Source organism: Strix uralensis, chromosome 3, assembly GCF_047716275.1.
Source record: "Strix uralensis isolate ZFMK-TIS-50842 chromosome 3, bStrUra1, whole genome shotgun sequence".
In the NCBI taxonomy this organism is placed as follows: Eukaryota; Metazoa; Chordata; class Aves; order Strigiformes; family Strigidae; genus Strix; species Strix uralensis.
In genome coordinates, this window is record NC_133974.1 from 16,218,481 (window position 1) to 16,237,242 (window position 18,762).

General features: G+C 35.0%; 1 protein-coding gene across 3 annotated transcripts in view; it reads left to right on the top strand.

Annotated features, from left to right (window-relative positions):
- Positions 1-18,762, top strand: part of ROCK2 (Rho associated coiled-coil containing protein kinase 2) — a 101,148-nt gene that overhangs the window by 66,996 nt on the left and 15,390 nt on the right. For all 3 annotated transcript variants that reach the window (XR_012628006.1, XM_074861553.1, XM_074861552.1), the window contains exons 6-23: positions 2,195-2,339; positions 4,795-4,933; positions 6,628-6,719; positions 7,488-7,647; positions 8,235-8,298; positions 10,113-10,192; positions 10,552-10,600; positions 11,331-11,466; positions 11,596-11,687; positions 11,944-12,190; positions 12,516-12,622; positions 13,247-13,406; positions 14,479-14,639; positions 15,064-15,248; positions 16,446-16,515; positions 17,881-17,984; positions 18,113-18,299; positions 18,647-18,740. Coding sequence is in view for 2 of the 3 variants with exons in the window: in XM_074861553.1 (XP_074717654.1) it covers positions 2,195-2,339; positions 4,795-4,933; positions 6,628-6,719; positions 7,488-7,647; positions 8,235-8,298; positions 10,113-10,192; positions 10,552-10,600; positions 11,331-11,466; positions 11,596-11,687; positions 11,944-12,190; positions 12,516-12,622; positions 13,247-13,406; positions 14,479-14,639; positions 15,064-15,248; positions 16,446-16,515; positions 17,881-17,984; positions 18,113-18,299; positions 18,647-18,740 (2,272 nt within the window). In the remaining variant the exon portion in view is untranslated. The remainder of the gene's footprint in view (positions 1-2,194; positions 2,340-4,794; positions 4,934-6,627; positions 6,720-7,487; positions 7,648-8,234; positions 8,299-10,112; positions 10,193-10,551; positions 10,601-11,330; positions 11,467-11,595; positions 11,688-11,943; positions 12,191-12,515; positions 12,623-13,246; positions 13,407-14,478; positions 14,640-15,063; positions 15,249-16,445; positions 16,516-17,880; positions 17,985-18,112; positions 18,300-18,646; positions 18,741-18,762) is intronic.

Sequence of the window (18,762 nt, forward strand, 5' to 3'; positions counted from 1 at the left end):
AGAGTTTTACGGGGAGTAAGTACAACCAACTCCGTGCTTCAGAGAGATACAGTCTATTGAAAACTGATGTTAGCACACAGGACCTTTTTAACTGTAGAGATATTTTTTCATTTTACTACTCAATTCTTTGACATCTTGTCTGAAAACTTAAAGCATTGTTACTTGCAGTTCTTTAGCATCTGTAATGTCGTTGGAAAGAACTTCCTTTGTTGCTACATACCACCCATCAGACTTGGGTAGGCCTGGCTTTTTTTTTTTTTTGGTGCAATCTTTGCTTTGTTTGCATAGGACTTCATAAATTATCAACATGTATAACATATTAAAAAGTGTTCTTGTTTTGGTGTATTAATTATAGAGGAATGGGAAATGGGTGTTATTAAGTGCTTAGGTGTCGAGGTGATGAGGCTGTGATTGAAGCTGTGGTCTTCAGAGAAATCTTTCAGAACTGTTTTGGTGACTTTGTATTTAAAGCAGCTTCTTACCCAGGGAGGGTTTCAGGTGTCTTCAGCCAGTCGTCACTATGTGAAGATTCAGACTTTCCCTTATTTTAATTTTGCACTTGCGTAAGGAAGAGAGAGACATGCACCAGTGTTGGAGGCCTCATTAAGGTGCCACAGTCCTACTAAATCAGCAGAACTACATGAGCCTAGAGCAATTTCTCCAGTGCTCAAAGAAAATAGAGGCTTAAGCTTCAGAGAAGACCTGTAGGTTTGTGCACAGAGTGCTGTTACAAGCAGGATTTTCAAATAATGGTTCCTGCCATGCACCAGATCTATTTTTGACTGTTCTCAACTTGAGATTTCTGGAGCCTTTGGGCTTTAGTTTATTTCCTAGTGTTAAAATGTATTCATCTGTACTCTTCTTTGTCCAAAGAATGCATTAGATCTTCTGGAAAGAGTTAACTTCATTTTCTTATTCTAGTATGATCAAGCTATGAGCTAACTGGTTCTTAGTATAGAAAGCAGGAGTTAGTTAACTTGCTCTTTGTTCTGGAACTGAGAAGTTAAAGCTTCCTTTAGATATAAGCTTCAGCATGGAGTTGTAGGCATTTGCCAGGAGGACATCTGAAGTACTCCTTAAATCAGTCACTGCAGTATTTAGTCATCACTTCAGTTTTGCCTGTCACTTCATGACTTTCCAGGATTCTGGTTTAGTACATGAATAAAAGCTTTCAGCAGTTTGTATTGTGTGTGAAAAGAAATATTATAATTTGGTGTCTAATTTTTACTTGTCAATACAATTCCCAAAGCAAAATGTTTCTCTTCCATCTTTAAATATGTTTTGACTTTATTTGTTGCTATTAATATTCTGTATTAATATTCAGAATTAACATGTATTGCCATTCATGCTGATGGCAAAATGCACCAAGAATTTTGTAAGATGACTTAAAGAAGATTTCAGGTTGAGAGATGGACTAAAAGCTGGGTATATTTTTGGTACTTCTCTAACTTCATCCAGGATTTCGTTTCATTCATCCATCTGGTCTCTCTGTAGTGAATGCAGTGAATTTTGTTAAAGGAAACAAGGCTTATAAGCCTGAACCAGCATGCTGACAGATCTAACGATGCTTCTGCGTCATTTAGCCCCCTGCATTTTCAGTTTCTCAGTGTGAAGCAAAGAGGATGAAGAATCATGCCATTAATACAACTGTGTTAATATGTTAATGAAAATAACTTTCTTTTAAAAAAGCTTTGCTGTTCTTTAAAAATTGCGCTTACTTTTACAGTTTTCCTATCTTTAAATAAAAGCCAGGGTGTGATATAAAAATTTACCTATAACTTGTTTTATTGTCTGAATTAGACAAAACTGTTAGGTATCTACGATGTAGGGCCTATAACTCATAGCATGTCAAAACTATTCTGAAGTTTGTCCCTGAATTTAGTGAGATAAGAAGCAGTCTGATACGGTGTGTAGCTTCATATTGAAACCAATAGTAAAAGTAATAAAATTGGTCAATTCTTGAAAGATGTAATCAAGAAAAACTGCCAGGGAGTAGGCAGGGGAAAGCACGTTACCAGGAACTGCCATTTCAGCCCATATTGCTTCTGGAATAAAAACCAGTGTCTTTCAAACACATTCCTCAAACCAGCTATTTTGGGCTATATTTTTTATGTTTTTCTGGTCTGCTAATAGACAAATCATTTAAAGACTCGGAAATATTTTTAATGGAGCTGTTTGAATTACTGTTGCACAGACAGGTATGGTGCGCTGCGATACAGCTGTGGGAACCCCTGACTACATATCGCCTGAAGTTTTGAAATCACAAGGGGGTGATGGTTATTATGGACGGGAATGTGACTGGTGGTCTGTAGGAGTTTTCCTTTTTGAGATGCTAGTCGGTAAGTAGTGATTTCTTCTATTAATGAGATTATCGTTCATTCTTTACTGTGCCTTTAGCTGTAATTTGCTGCAAGGGAGCTGGTTGTACCTCACTATCTAACAGCTTCTGACTTTTGGCTGATGCTGTTGTTCCATTCCTGTTCTCTTTGCTGTTGCTCTTATGCTGTGACAGCTGTTTGCGTGCTTGCTCAGTGATTAGTTCCCTGACTCGGTTCAGCTTAAAACTAATTCTTAGAATAGTTCTAAAGGGGATCAACTACCTCACCATCTCATGAACATTTGTGCCACATCGGGGGCAGTCTAGAGTATTCAGGGATGCAGAGATGGGAAAGGAGTGGGAAGGGCAGAACTGCCTTTTTTTTTTTTTTTTTTTTTCCTTCCCCACCCCCGTACTAGGAATGGCTTCTGTTAGGTCAAAATGACTGTGGAAGTATGGCTTGACTCTTTCTTTTATGCTTGAGTCAGGATTTTTCAGTAAAATATACTGGACTGCTATGGCAACGAACATAGAATATAATCTGTTAAGGAGATGAGTCATTTGCATCTTAAAATACAGTGAGGATCAGTATTATAGTCTGGTAGCAAAATACTGATTATAGAAGGATGGAATTGGGCATATAATTATTAAATATCCAAATCGGCATGTTCTGGGAATATTGCAGATCGGATGTTTCTGGTATCCTGAGCCAGGAAAGACATTAGAGTATATGATGATACTGCAATCTCTGTGTCTTTCAATATTGAGGCATTTTGACTTGCAAAAAGTATGTTTTATAATTAAGACTCACAAACAATTTTAGCAATAAAGTTCTTTAGTTACTAAAATTGGACATAGCTGTCCAGAATGTTTTCTCAGAGCCTCTTCTCTTTTCTTCCTCTTGTATCTGAGAGAGAGAGGATTCTCCCCTTTTATCCTTCTAATGAAAACATATTTTTGAAGTGAAATCTTACTTCGTTTCTCCATATCCCACACACTGTTAGTGTTTGTGTATCAGGTTCTGCCTATGGTCTTCTAAAACTTTATGCCTTAAAGCACAGGAAGCGTTGTGTTGTTCTGGTTTTAGTAAAGATGCAGTACTAATGAAAATAGTACTACTTTTTATTGTGTGCTTAACTAAAAGCTAAAATGTTGGTCATGGGATGAATCCTAACATTAGTTCAGTGACTTAGGATGGTTTTGAGGTGTGGCATAAATCAAAGCTGTTTCTGAGACTGAAGACAATTGAGAAGGGGAAGTTTTGGAAAGAGGGAGACAGCAGCAAATATCAGTGATTTCCCCTCCCCCCAAATATACTGATATGGCAACCTAATCAATTTACTGAAAGTCTAGGAGTTTAATTCAAGCTGGTGTGTACTAATTTCTTATTTTGTCATAAAATAAGAATAAATGACAGAAAGAGGCTAAAGGTAGGCTGCTTGTGTTCTTGTTTTGTCCATTGGTCTGTTCATAATTTTTTTCATATACCTAGCTTTTGCAATTTTCGTACCTTGTTGGAAGCATGCAGTCGGCATGCTGACCTCCCTGCCAGGTGATCCCCACCTGCACACAACACACCAGCACGGAGGAAAGAGCCTAGCTCACGTGATTGATTGTTCACCTTCTCTCTTAAACCTATGGATTAGTTGTGAGAAAGGATTTATGTAAAAGTTGCAGCCTCTTGATTACTGATGCAAACCAATACAAAATATTCAGAATGTTGTCGGTTAACTTGAACGTCAGTTACCTTTATCGATGCTGACTCTTTTCAGTTGTCCCAATTTTACCTTTCTTAAGGATATTTGCAAAGAAACTAGATTTAACTAAAGCCTATGCTGCAAACCTTTAGGTGAGAAAGGTCTATGGTTTTAAAAGTCACCTGCCCATGTTAATATGTGCACCCAAGCTAATATAATTTATCAGTCAACAAGATTTATTCATGTGAGTTTAACAGTGCAGTAACACACTGTGAAGGCTCCGGCTCAGAGCTGACTTGCCTTAGGCAGCTCCAGGGTTAAGTAGGGTAGACCTATGTGCCTCTGAAACAGTCTTTGGAGAGCTTTGGTGGATTCTTTCCAACAAATGTGCATTAGCAAATCTTTAATGAGTTTTGGTCCGTTATACCCATGGGAACTCTTAAAGATGGGGATTTATGTGGGTGTCAGCCATCATGTAAATTAGAAAACACAGTGATAGTCTTCAGGTAGAACAAAAGATGTAATTCATTGGGCAAAATTTTGGTAGTGATATGCAGGATAGAAAATAGTTTAGTTAGTAACACAGGCATTTTAGGGAAGGAATATTTTTAGTAGTAGACGTTATTTTGTACCATGCATTCCAATTTTACTGCGTTTTAAAATAAAAGACAGTTTTGGGTAAAACTACTCCTAGAATTTTCTTTATATCTTTTGTCTTTTTTAATTTATGTGACTTGAACATGACTTAAAATCACAATCACTTTACTATTTTATTTTCAGGCGATACTCCTTTTTATGCAGACTCGCTAGTAGGAACATACAGTAAAATTATGGATCATAAGAACTCACTACATTTCCCAGATGATGTGGAAATCTCTAAGCATGCAAAGAACCTTATCTGTGCCTTTTTAACTGATAGGTAAGTGCATGTATTATTCTAGTACTGTTTTTATTTTGGATGGTATTAGCACATTATAAAATTAATTCCTTCCATTTCTTTTCCTAATCTCTGTTCAAATATCTTCTGCAAAATCTCCTGCTCTCTAGTTTTTCTTCTGGGGTGTTTTTTCCAGGTATTGTATTTTATTTCTATGAGCAGTTCTGTCAGCTCTTGTTAACAACACAATTTGTGCCAAACAAATCCTTCCAGTGGCAGTGTATAATACTGTAACAAACCTGTAAGGTTGAAAGTAATTTGTAAGCTCCAAGGCAGGGACCAGATTGTTGTGCTCAGTGTCTAAGTGGGTGTTACTTAAAAAAATGAAAGCAAATACTTTTATGAAAATAAGGATGTATTTACTGAGTTTGTTTAAGCTTGCTTAGAATGTTTGTACTTTTTTTTCATTTGCTTTGTTGTATTAATTGACAAGTACAGCTAACAAACCAGTAAGGATATTGTTTTGGCTATAAGTAGATCCTAGAGGTCTCCCTTTGTGGAACCGAGCCGTTTATTGATATTAAGCTGTGTAAACTTGTTTTTAACCTGAACACTTACATTTTATTTAGTTCAGGAAAGCAGAGATCATCTTCAATTTCTCTGACTTAAAAGAAGAACGCTGTAGGTCCATAGTTAACTCTGTATCGATGATGTTGCCTTCTGCTTTCCTGCAGTCACCTGAACTTGGCTACAGCAGAGCATCCAGCCTTTACAGAATGAGGGATTAGGAAAAAAACCGCCTTATAATGGGTTTTGCGTTCCAAGAGAGATTGTTTGCTCTGTTGAGCAAGATTGTGGTTACTCAGGAAGGATGTGCTTTAACAGCATTTTTCACCCTTAGTAGCTGAAGGGTAGAGAGAAAATATGAGAAGAATTTAATAATGTAAATGTGGCGAGGTGTACTTCCACTACGTGTGTCCGTCTTCCTGTTTACATTTAATACAGTGCTCGAGGGATTTATTTGAAACAGATGCCTTTTTTCTGTATGTGTGATCACTGCTGAAGCACTTAAAGAAGGAATAAGCATCGACCCTATGATTTATTAGTTCTTTTGCACACACTATTTTTATGTCCTGTTCTTGTAGATAGTTTTAAGAGAGACTCTTCATGCAAACCAAAAGTTTCTTGTTACACTTAAGATTTACTTCACTGCAAATATCAGCAAAAGATGTGTAAGGGTTAGTTATGGGGCAGAGGATGGAATTCTTAAAATATTTATTTCAATCCAGTTTTGAATAACTGTTCTGTGCAGTAAGTTAGACCTTCCTTCGCTTGCGTCTTAAGGTTTGTCATGTGGTTTGGCAGACATGGAACTTATGCAGTTCTTTTCCCCCTGAGGGTGTTGGGTTTTTGTTTGTTTTTTTAGTTTTTTCTTAGTTTTTGCCTCAGCACTTGCTTTCTTGATTTACTCCCCACGTGGCAGACTCCAAATCCTGGACATTTTAGCAGTCGCAGGGAGAGTGCCTGCTAAGAAACAGAGTACATTTTATAGAAATGTAAAGAAACTACAGATCAGTGGTTGGTGGCTTTAAAATTTTTTTTATTTATTTGAGCATTAATGTGGTTAACACAATCTTTACTGAAAGTTTCTTTGCTGCTTATGAGCAAGTCAGAATTTAAATAGCAAACAAGTGCTATTATTCCAAGTGTGAATTTGGCTTAATTGCTATGTTTAGGGATGTGCGACTTGGGAGAAATGGGGTAGAAGAAATAAAGCATCACCCTTTCTTCAAGAGTGATCAGTGGAACTGGGACAACATTCGAGAGAGTAAGTAAATTAGCATCAGAGTTCTATTTTTATTCAGTATTTGAAATAATAGAAATAAAAAAACTTATCTTTTCTATCAAGAATGTTGCTCAAACTTCCATATTACTCATTTGCATTCTAAAAATTCTATCAGTAAGGGTTAGTAAATACACATTTTTTCCTACTGGAATTATTCTCACTTTTATCATGCTTTTAATGTATAGATTTCAGTTTTGAACAACAGAACTAGATGTTTCAGAATTCTAGCTCCAAACAGTGCATGTTAAATTCTTTGAGGTTTTTGTTGTTCTGGGGTGGTTGTTTTTTGTGGGGTGTGCTTTTTTTTTACCTTCTGTAGTTAAGACAGTAGTTTGACAGCGGTCTTGTCAGTTTTACCACTTTTCATTTAAAACATTGTGAACTTGATAGCTTTAGCCAAAAACGAAGTATGTCAGTTCAGATCATGAGCTTGATCGTAACTTCTAAGGTCACGTATTTACTGAATTTTCTTAAAATTATGATTGTATTTAGAGTTCTATTTTCACATGTGATTACCTTAGCAAATACACTTTGTGCTTTAGATACTCTATGCATTAGGCAACTAATGTAAAAATGGATTTCTCTAGAAAAAACTGTTCACATTAATATTTACAGATCTGCTACATGACTAATACATATTTAACTAGCAGGACAACTTACATGATAGTCTTTTTAACAGTATAGAGATACTAGTATATAGCAAGTGGCTGAATCTTGGAGTAAAGTTGATATTTTCTCCCCTTTTTATAGCTGCTGCTCCTGTTGTTCCTGAGCTTAGCAGTGATATAGACAGCAGTAATTTTGATGACATTGAGGACGACAAGGGAGACGTGGAAACCTTTCCAATCCCCAAAGCCTTTGTGGGAAACCAGCTGCCTTTTATAGGATTTACCTACTATAGAGACAATTTGTATGTGATACTTTAATATGCATTTTTAGAAATACACCTGCAGATTTTTCTTATATCCTATCCCTTTTTTCACTCTAGATACCGAATTTATTCGTTCCATTATATTCATTAACATCCATTTGTGAAGATACAAAATGCAGAGTTTAAGTAGAATATATAATTTGCTGCTATTTTGGTTATTTTGATAGTTCTGATTAAACACAGTATTTTTATAGGTACAAAATTACATGGTCTCTTAAAACTTTCAGGGTTAAAATACTGATTTGTAATTTAGTTCTAAAATGGACTTTTATGAGTAGCTTTAGAAAAAAATTTACATGAGATAATAGCTTGCTAGGACTCAACTTGAATAGTTAAGAAATAATTGTATTAAAAAAAAAATATGCTATGGATTTGAAAATATATTTCACTTAAGATTCAAATCAGAAAGACACACTCACACTGAAATAAAACAAGCTTCATTCTGAGAATAGCATAGGACAAATTAAGACTTGAGAGAATTGATTAAAATGAGTTGATTGGCAAGGTTGCCAGAGTTGTTGAAAACTTGAATAGGAGCTGGAGGGATTTGTTTTTGTTTTTGACAGGTTGCTAAGTGATTCCTCTCAGTCTTGCAGAGAAAATGAGTCTGTGCAATCTAGTAAAAATGAGGTTAGTGCCTTTTTTCATAAGTATTAATGGTATGATTAACTAATTTTGTTAAGTCTGTTAAGAAAAGACAAAGTCTAAAATAAGTTTTCAAGAAATTTTGTGGGAGGCTTTTTGTCTTTTAATGATCCGCAATAAAAATATTTTCTGTTTACAGGACAGCAAGGAGGTACGTATATTGTTTGAATCATGAAAGGAATAAAAAGATTCCTACATAATTTATACAAATGTGAAATATCTTAAATGTTTATTCACCAAATTGCTAACAGTAAACCAGTTGTGTTTTGAAACAGTTGTACTCAAGCATTAGATATTGTAGTTTAAAGATGAATTAATACAGATTTTTCTCAAATTCTTTTGGCATCTAGAATTTGTTTGGAAAATAAATGTTTAAAGCTCTGTTTGCATCAGCAAACAGCATCACTCTTGGGAAGGTGGTGAGTTTTGGCTCCACAGTTTCCTGAGTGATTCATGATTGATTTTTTCAGAGTTTGGAAAAGTAAATTGTCACCTGCAGTGATAAAGGAATGTTTAAATCGTGTTCTTAGTTGAAGTGAGTGTATGGAGCATGTTTATCCAGCTTTTGAAGATTGACAATTGAAATCAAATTTGCAGATGACAGGGGAATGCTATGGAATTTTCATGTACTTACTTCATTATGTTACTTAAACATTTTTATTATTCAAGTGTAGATAGTTTATTGTTAACATTTCTTAAAACTTACAAGTCCTTTTCAAAGTTCAAGAAATAAATAAAGGAAATGTATTATGTATTGACCGGCATAAATTTAAATGCAAATGTTTATTAGACTCCACTTCATTCCTTCCTGTGATTGCTGAATAAAAGAATAGTTTTAGACATTGCTGAATAGATTAACAGTTTGAGAGTTTCTCTTTTAAAAAGAAATGCTGCTGCTGTTTAAAATACATAGTGTCACATTTATTATATTTGCTTTATGTTGTGTTAGTAAATGTAGTTGGTAAAATTTTGCATTTCACTTCTGACAACCTTTTTTATTCATATTTTCTCAAGCAATGAATGTCCAGTTTTGATGTCCTTTTCAGTGTCCCTGTGTGGGAGTCTTCTAATTGTAACAATTATAAAGTGTTTCAGAAAACTACATTTTAACATTTCATGTTTGGCGGGTAGAGGAGGAGAGGGAAGGGAGGAAAGTAAATGCTTTTGAAAGCCTGAAGACGTGCAATGAATCCAAACTCTATTATTTAATTTATTTCATGAATATTTGGATACTTGGCTCACAATTTCTTTTTAATATTTTAGTAAGCAGAACAAAACATTCCCAAACCTGAAAAATGTTTGTTAACTTCTGTGTGTTAGACTAAGAAATTCTTCTTTATGTGAGGTCATTGAGCATGCTTAGTAATGTTCTCTGAATATTGTCCAATTTGGTCATGTGCCCTCCTTTTTATTTTTTAACTTCATTTAGAAAAGACTATCCCAAAAATCCTGCTGCAGTGGAAGGTCTGTCTACAGAGAAAGAGTACAGCAAAGGGCCAGTAACAATATTCTTTGCTCGTAGAAATTTTATGACTTACAATATGTGGCACATAATTTCCTGATGGTTATATTTAATGTAGCGTGCAGCAAATTTTGTTGCTATGGATCTGTATCTTTAAAATCATCAGGATTTAATACCTTGTGAAGATGTAACCTTCTAGTGATGATTTTAAAATAATATAGTAGAAGATTGAATTAATTTTCCTCACTTTCCCTTTTTTTGTTATTTAATTGAATTACACTTGTTTATGTGATACCATTTTTATATGTGGGCCTTGCTTTTTTGACATTTTACACAGTTTCAGAAAAAACTAAGCAAGCTGGAAGAACAGCTCAGTAATGAGTTACAAGCCAAAGATGAACTAGAACAGAAGTACAGGTGAGACTGTTTTGACATGTTCACTGTGTTTATAAAGAAGTTTTATTACACCTTTGGGTTTTGAATGCTTAAAGGCATTTTAATCCACTCTGGGGGTTCCTGACCCTGCAAGCAGAATTTACTATAAATTGCTGGCTTAATTCTGTTACTCCTGTGACTACTGTTTTATTTCTTCTTTTTTTTTTTGCCTTAACTCTCCGTAAGAATCTGTCTATTGTTTGAGCGATTTCCCCAGTCCTTGAAGTTTCATGTGGTTGCTGAAGATAGAATATCTTAAGTAAAATTAATGAGACACATCCAAACATTGTAGTATCTGTATAATCAGCAGGGTTTAAAAATATGTTTTAAAATTTCTTCAGGTCTACTAATACTCGTTTAGAGAAGATAGTGAAAGAACTAGATGAAGAGGTAAGTCCATAGTTTTTTGTACTGATATTAGAACTTTAACATTTGTGTGGGCTTTTTTACTTAGGAAACACCAAATTACTTTTGAGTAGCTGCATATTTATAGCAAGTAGTACCAGTTGATTTCTTGATATTCACAAGCATGAAATTGTTGTCACTGCTAAAATATTTTCATTGTGATTTCTGTATTACAACTACATATTTGTTTCCAGAATTTGTTTTTTTACTGTGTTTTTAATTTGGAGGACAGCATGATATAAATATCCCATATATGATTCTAAAAATTTAAGATGTGAGAGTACTGCTGCTAGAAGAGGAAGGCCATTCTTGGCATCGTTCAAACAGTGTCAGTAAAAGGACCCTATTTGTTGCACAGCTTTGCATCTTAGTTCTCCCACTAATTTGTCATATCTTTAGTGTATGTGTACAGCTTTATGCGTTGCTCATCCTGGCGCATGTCAAGACCTTACATTACATGTTTCTGTGCTTCCGGAGTGGCTGCTAGGCAGGTTTACCACATTCATCAAACAGTCTTGAAATTGTAAAAGCTCCTGGCCGTAATAGTCCTGGGCTGGATTTGACAACGTGTTCTGATACACTGTGTTTGCAGCAGGCAAATAGACTGTGTCTTTCTCCATTACAAACTAAACTGAGTGTGTGAGCTGTCTTTTTATCATTTAAAGAATACCACTCTTCTTTATGTAATTAGTGGTGTTTTTTTTAACATATCCAGATAACTTCAAGGAAGAATGTGGAGTCTGCAGTCAGACAGTTAGAAAGAGAGAAGGCTCTTCTTCAGCATAAGAATACAGAATACCAGAGAAAAGCAGAACATGAAGCAGATAAGAAACGCAATTTGGAAAATGAGGGTATGTTGAACCATGCTTGAAGGGTTCCATTTTGATAAGGATTTTTAAAAGATAAAATAAATGAATTATAGTTCAAATTGAAGCTTTTTCATGACATTCATTAACCATGTTGAATTGTTTTTATTATAGTTAACAGTCTGAAAGACCAGCTTGAAGATTTAAAAAAGAGGAATCAGAACTCTCAAATATCCAATGAGAAAATCAATCAACTACAAAGACAGGCATGCCAACTTTATATATGTGCATTTTAAAATAATAGCTGTTTGAAGTACAGATTTTGTTAGTAGTGGAGGGAATTGAAATGTGTAATGGAGTTTTTAAAAGCTGTTCTTTCTTGTCATGTTGGTGTTAAAAAGTAATCTTAAAATACACTTCTTTTTATTTTTTTTAATCCATAAAATCTAGTACTCTGTAGTAGAAATGGTAGTTGTTATATTTTAATTGTTGTTTGTGAAGTATGTTTTTGTCTATCTTTAGTTGGATGAAGCCAATTCTTTGCTGCGGTCAGAGTCTGATACTGCAGCCAGGTTAAGGAAGAACCAGACAGAAAGCACGAAGCAAATCCAGCAGCTGGAAGCTAATAATAGAGAACTACAAGATAAGAACTGCCTGCTAGAGAATGCAAAACTCAAACTGGAGAAGGACTTTCTCAATCTTCAGTCAGCTCTAGAATCAGAAAGGAGAGATCGAAGTCATGGATCTGAGATAATCAGTGATTTACAAGGTATTCATGCATATCTTCTGAAGTTAACCTTGCTTACCATTTCAGAAATAAAAATAGGTTTTGGTGATGTTTTTTGAGCTTCAGGTTGTGACTAGATTAGTGTGCTGTTCTATACAATTTTATGCAAGTGTGGACACACATTTAAGAGAAAACGTGTGATAACATTTGTAAAATGTTATTGATAACTTAAAATCACCCAAAGGGAGATGTTCTTAATAGTCAGAATTAGAAGCTGTTAGGTTTGAAAAATTTTATCTCTAAGCAGATAAAGTACATTCTTTTTTCACACACTGCCCAGCCTTCTTGATGCTTTGGTTGATTTTAGGTCGAATATCTAGCCTCGAAGAAGAAGTAAAAAATGGAAAGAGTGCATTAGCCAAACTGGAAATAGAGAAGAGACAATTGCAGGAAAAACTTACAGATTTAGAAAAGGTAATGGCACTTCTAAGTGAACATTGGTGTTACATTCTTACGGAATTTTTAAATTTGCGCTTTTATTACTTGAGACATGGAGACAAAAAAGCCTTGTTTTCAGTGTTTATTCTTTTTCTTTGCATTTATTGTTTTTGCAGTTTGAGAAGTGGGGGGGAAACAGACATCATTTCCCTTATGATTATAATACATTATACTTCTAAAGTACATAATAATGTACTCCAGTGTGTAGCTTAACAATGCAGTAGTAACATTACATCTGTTGGGAGTTTTTTTGAACTGTCAATATTGCCAAAAATAAAAAAGCTTCTGCTAATATTTTTTCCAACAATTTTGTCATTGAAAAGTATTTAAAAAAATTCTTCAATAAACTTAATCTTTGAGCTGCTCTTGTTACAGACTGTTGGTTGTTAAGGCATTAATTCTATAATTACAACTGGGGACATCACTTTGCCATGCATAGAAAAACATTTGTAGAAATGAGTTCTCAGTTAGCTCCTTAGAGTCTGAGCTCTCCCTTCTATGCCCAGCATACTTCCAACTAGCGTGCTACTGTTGTCTAAAATTCTGTCTTTAACCTGATGTATTTAATGTTTTATTTCAATGTAATTTTTTCTTTAACAGGAAAAGAGCAACATGGAAATAGATATGACATATAAATTCAAAGTTATGCAGCAGAACCTTGAACAAGAAGAAGCTGAACATAAAGCCACAAAAGCACGATTAGCAGACAAAAATAAGATCTATGAATCTATAGAGGAAGCAAAATCTGAAGCCATGAAAGGTATCTATTTGACCTTACAGCTGGATTTAGGTGTAAATTACTCAAAGTAGATAATATAATCTTACAATGCTAGTGGAAGCCCAAGTGTAGGCTTTTTTTCTTGATTCCCTTGTTCTTTTTAAATATTATCAGTGTTGTAAAAATCAATCATAGTCCCTTTGTCCTTGCTTTTTTGCTAGGTTAAAGATGCACTGGTTTAGTCTCAGAGTAAAATAGGTTCTCCATTGCACACACCACTAATTCATTTTCTGTGCTAGTGTATTCTGAATTAACTTTTCTTAATTTATATTACTGAAACTGCTTGAAACATTTTTATTGAGAGCTTATCTGTGTTCTTACTCAGTGTACTCATACCTTTTTGTGCCTTCCTAAATAAAATATAAGTCAGCAACTTAATGATTTAAATACGGTAGACCAGATTTAGAAATGGCAGAGCCTTTGCTACGCTTCCATAGTCACCATGCATATTCTGGTGCATCTCATGACAACTGAAATCTCTTGGAGAGAGGGATAATTACAAAACAATTCCAGAAGATGTTTCTCACTGTTGAATTAAATGGCTTATGTTTATTGCAGCTACTTAAAAAGCTACCTACAGATGCTCATTCCAACTGCAGAGCATTTACAAAAATTTTGAGCATGTAGATGTTCAAAAGAAGCAAAAAAGATTCAGTAATAATGGCTGGATCACTTGGCATATCAGGTTCCTGAACAGCTTCAACTCTTTAAAAATGATTTCAAATTAATCATAGTCAAAGCAAAACTTCAGTAGGTTTAGATGGATTGTTTTTAAAAATTCACCCTATCTCAGATGTGTTGCAGATAAACTGGAAATTATCTTGAAACTCAAAAGTAGGAAGTTTCTATCGGTCAGGAGTGCTTGCAAAAGCATCCTCTGGGTGTGAGTTTACTCCAAAAATTTTAATGAATCACTTTTCAGCAGTCCTTCTCTTCAGTGTTAAAAGGATAAATATGTTGCTTACTGTTAATATGGGATAGACACCCTCCTCCCCTCGGCCTTCAAAATCTGCTGGTTTACGCTGACTGACATCTTAAATCTCTTACTTCACAGAAATGGAGAAGAAACTTTTGGAAGAGAGGGCTTTGAAGCAAAAAGTAGAAAATCGGTTGTTAGAAGCTGAAAAGCAGCGCTCCATGTTGGACTGTGATCTCAAACAATCACAACAGAAAATCAATGAGCTCCTTAGGCAAAAGGATATACTAAATGAAGATGTAAGGAACACTGACAAAAGGAGTCTGGAGTGAAACCTGGTTTTCAATGTCCTAATATTTTCCCTGTTACAGCTGTATTTAGGAATGTCTGTGGATAAGAATGGCAGCAACTTTTTCCTTCTCTGTATTTGGAGCTTTAAAAAGTCCACTTTATGGAGTGTATTTTCATTTTTCTGAAATATTTCAGCATTACTGATCTCAAAAAGTTTTTCTTCTGGAATGTAAAATGCTTTCCATGAGATTGACAGGGAAAAACTAGCTTATTTATCGTGTGCTAATGCCTTTATTCAGGAAACAGCTTTGACTTACCAAAAGATGTGAGCATGCTGTACAAAAATGTAGAGGAAGTCAGTAAGAGACACTGTTTAAATGTTGCTTTCCTGTGTAGGTCTGTAAAATTCACAGCTTTCTGTTTATTTTTCAGGTAAAAAACCTGACATTAAAAATAGAGCAAGAAACACAAAAGCGCTGTCTCACTCAAAATGACCTCAAGATGCAAACACAGCAGGTCAACACCTTGAAAATGTCAGAGAAGCAGTTAAAGCAGGAGAATAACCATCTTCAGGAAATCAAATTAAGTCTGGAAAAACAAAATAACGAGCTCCGCAAGTATGCAGAGTTGCTCTATATTTTTTAGTAATGTTACTGATTTGTAATTGTTTTTGGGCAGAAGCTGAGAGCATTATTGATTTTAAAAACTTGCTGCATAGAATATGCTATTCTACAGTGCAAAACTTGATTGTTGTTTACAATAACTTACAGTGACTCTAATTGAGATTTGCCCTAGTGATTCAGGAATGTATAGATTTGTAGTAAAAGGTGGATGTTACCCTGAAAATCTTAAAAAACCAAGCTTAAACACAAGAGTGTGAGGACTTCAGAGAAACCCTTCCTTAACAGAAAGTCTAGGTACTTTTTTTTACTTAAATGATGTAGGACTTCAGTGAAGAGGAAAGTTACTGGCATTATTAGTCCTGGAGAGCTTACCAGAGTTAGAAATGAATACTAATACGGAGCTGTGAAGCGTAACCATTGGAAATGTATAGTACTAGAGATGTTTAAACATATCTGTTGGACCTTCAAACAGAATTGTGTTAAATCCTAGCATTTCTTTAAGGTCTTAGAATATTTGCACCTGATAATAAATTATTATTTTTTTTTACATAAACAACATTCTTGTGAATGAAAACACAAGTTTAGCACATACATTGGATGAATCTCATTCTTAGGTTCTTTCTGACTTCTGATGGGTTTATCTCCTTGTGCTTTATCTTTTCTGTCAGCAAGATGTAGTTACGTAGACAGTGGCTACATGTGACGGTTGCTGTAACATGAAACACTGGCAGAAGTCTTTTCTGTTTCATTACTGTTCTTTGTTATGGGACTGACTAACTAATTTTCTGAGTTGTTTTAATAACAGACGAATTCAAGGAATGACACATGTCAAAGAATTTTCACAGACTGAAGTCTAGTAAACGAAAGACCCAAAACAATCTGTCAGATCAGTGACATTTTATATGGAAATAAAATTCTGTCAGTGGCTGTTTGCTTTACCAGTGTCTTACTGGTTAAACTATGTGACTCTGTTGTAGTTAGTGTGTAAACTGACTTCTTATTAGTGCAGTGTTCTCAGCTGTACAAGTGAAAAAGAGAGCCTGGTACCCAGAGGAATCCTCAGAGAAATCGCCAACCATGTTTTGGTCAGGAGATGACTGAAGATCTTAAGAGTGTGGATGCCATTTTTTCTATTTACTGGTTTGGAATATCGTCGTATCTTTTCTTTTAAAGTATTTTATTCCTTTCTAGGGAACGTCAAGATGCAGATGGACAAATGAAAGAGCTTCAAGACCAACTTGAAGCTGAACAGTATTTCTCGGTATGTTTTATGCTTCTTTATACTAATCTGTTTACTAAGTACAATGTTAGCTTTTCTTCCTCCTCAGCCATCAGGCATTTCACATCTCTAACCTAAAGTTAATTCTTTTTCTTGTGTCTGTCTGCAGTGTTGTCTGCAGCCTTGTCATCACTTCTTGTTCTTGATCAATGAGCAGTGTGAAAGAGCTCATGTTAAGAAATGGCTCAGCTTTGGAAGGGAGTCCCAAACACAGTTCAGAGGGAGGGAGGAGTCAAGCAGCTCATTTTTCCACAGTGTGAATAATTTTCTGCATGTTTCAAGCCTTTTGCATTCAGCATGTCTTCCACACTGCATGGAGAAGAGCTGTGTACCACGAATCATGTGGTGTGACAAAACATGTGCATTTAAGGCTTGGAAGGAACTTTTTGCATTACAGCCAAACTTGGTAGAGATCTGTTGGGAAATTTTGCTTTATTGTGATAAGGTACAACAGAAAAAAATTTACTGTTGTTAAAAATCATCACTAGTACATGGAGGTTAATTTATATTAACAGTGCATGGCGAGTCGCACTGCAGGTAGAGGCTAAAAGGCTTATTTCAGAATTAAAGGAAAGAAGAATTTACTGTAGTCTTTAGGTCAGTGAGGACTATCTGAAGTTTTAGTAGATCAAGAAGTTGCACACATTAAAGGAGAGAAAGGTTGAGTAGAAGTCAGTTGACAGCTGTGGATGAGCCAGAGAGAGACAGTCTGTCTTGAAAACCCTGCAGTAAGTCCACTTGCAGTTGTCACATGACCTGTATTCAGTCATTTGAGTGTACAGAGCAATATAATTTTTCTTTCGTTTCCTTTAGAGCTCTAGATTTGTATCGATTTCACAAAATATTGCATTTCAAGTGCTTTTTCGAATCTGTTTTTCCCTTCCTCCTATACTTTTTGCTCTTTAACTGTCACGTTCGTTTCATGGATTTGTGTGGTTAAAGTCTAAATTCTACATACTTACATCAGACAAAGGTTTAAAATAGTAGAGAAAAATAAATTAATGATTTTCCTTGCTTTGGATACTTTTGATTTTCTGTCAAGTAGTGATTTTCACATTTAAGAGTCTCTTTAACAGTATGTTTACAAAGATATAAAATGTGTATCATACATCTATCTCTTCACAAATATCCAAGCTAAAAAAAAAAACAAACCCAGAAAGTAAAATAACTGAAACATACTTGTGAATGATGATGTTTAGTTAAATTTATAGAAAGCATTGCACAATTATACTCTAATGGAGTGTGTGATTAAAGAATTGCATACAGGGTCATCTTGTATAATTTTTTGTGTAGCTTCAAGCTAGAATATGCAAGTCACATCCTTTTCTTTCCAACTTTGAATTCTAGACTCTCTATAAGACACAAGTTCGAGAACTTAAAGAAGAATGTGAGGAAAAGACCAAACTTTGTAAAGAAATGCAGCAAAAGATACAAGAGTTACAGGATGAGAGGTAGGTTTTACTAGTTGTACTACTAATACATTAAAGATTAGGATGGCATTTTGTTCTGTTCTTCTTCCCGCCCCTGCCCCTGTAACCTGCCATTTTTTAAGTTAATAGTATATATCAATAATTTGCAGAGATTCCTTGGCTGCTCAGCTAGAGATTACTTTGACAAAAGCAGATTCAGAACAACTTGCACGTTCCATTGCTGAAGAACAGTACTCTGATTTGGAAAAAGAGAAGATTATGAAAGAGCTGGAGATTAAAGAGATGATGGCTAGGCATAAACAGGAACTTACTGAGAAAGATGCCACCATAGCCTCTGTGAGTAATATGAATTGTAATCTTGGTGGAGGTTTACATGAGCTTGAGTTTTATTTGCAGTTTGAGTTATCCATTGTTATTTAGCATAATTAGAGGTAAATGATATACAAGTATATCTGATGTTTAAAAAATATTTTTCCCATGAATGAATTTTTTTTTTAAAAAATAGCTTATGTTTCTTCCACGCATCTCTCTGATCATTCTTTCTTCTGTGCTCCTGCCCCTCTTACAACTAGTCCCTTTATCCTTATCCTGGTTTCACTCTGAATCATTTCCTTCTGTCCTGCAATGCTTTCATATGCCAAATGAGTTTTGTTACATAGTCATGTGTACTTCTTGTTTTGTAGTTGGAGGAAGCAAATAGGACGCTAACTAGCGATGTGGCTAATCTTGCTAATGAGAAAGAAGAACTAAACAATAAACTGAAGGAAGTACAAGAACGTATGTATTCTCTGAACCAAAT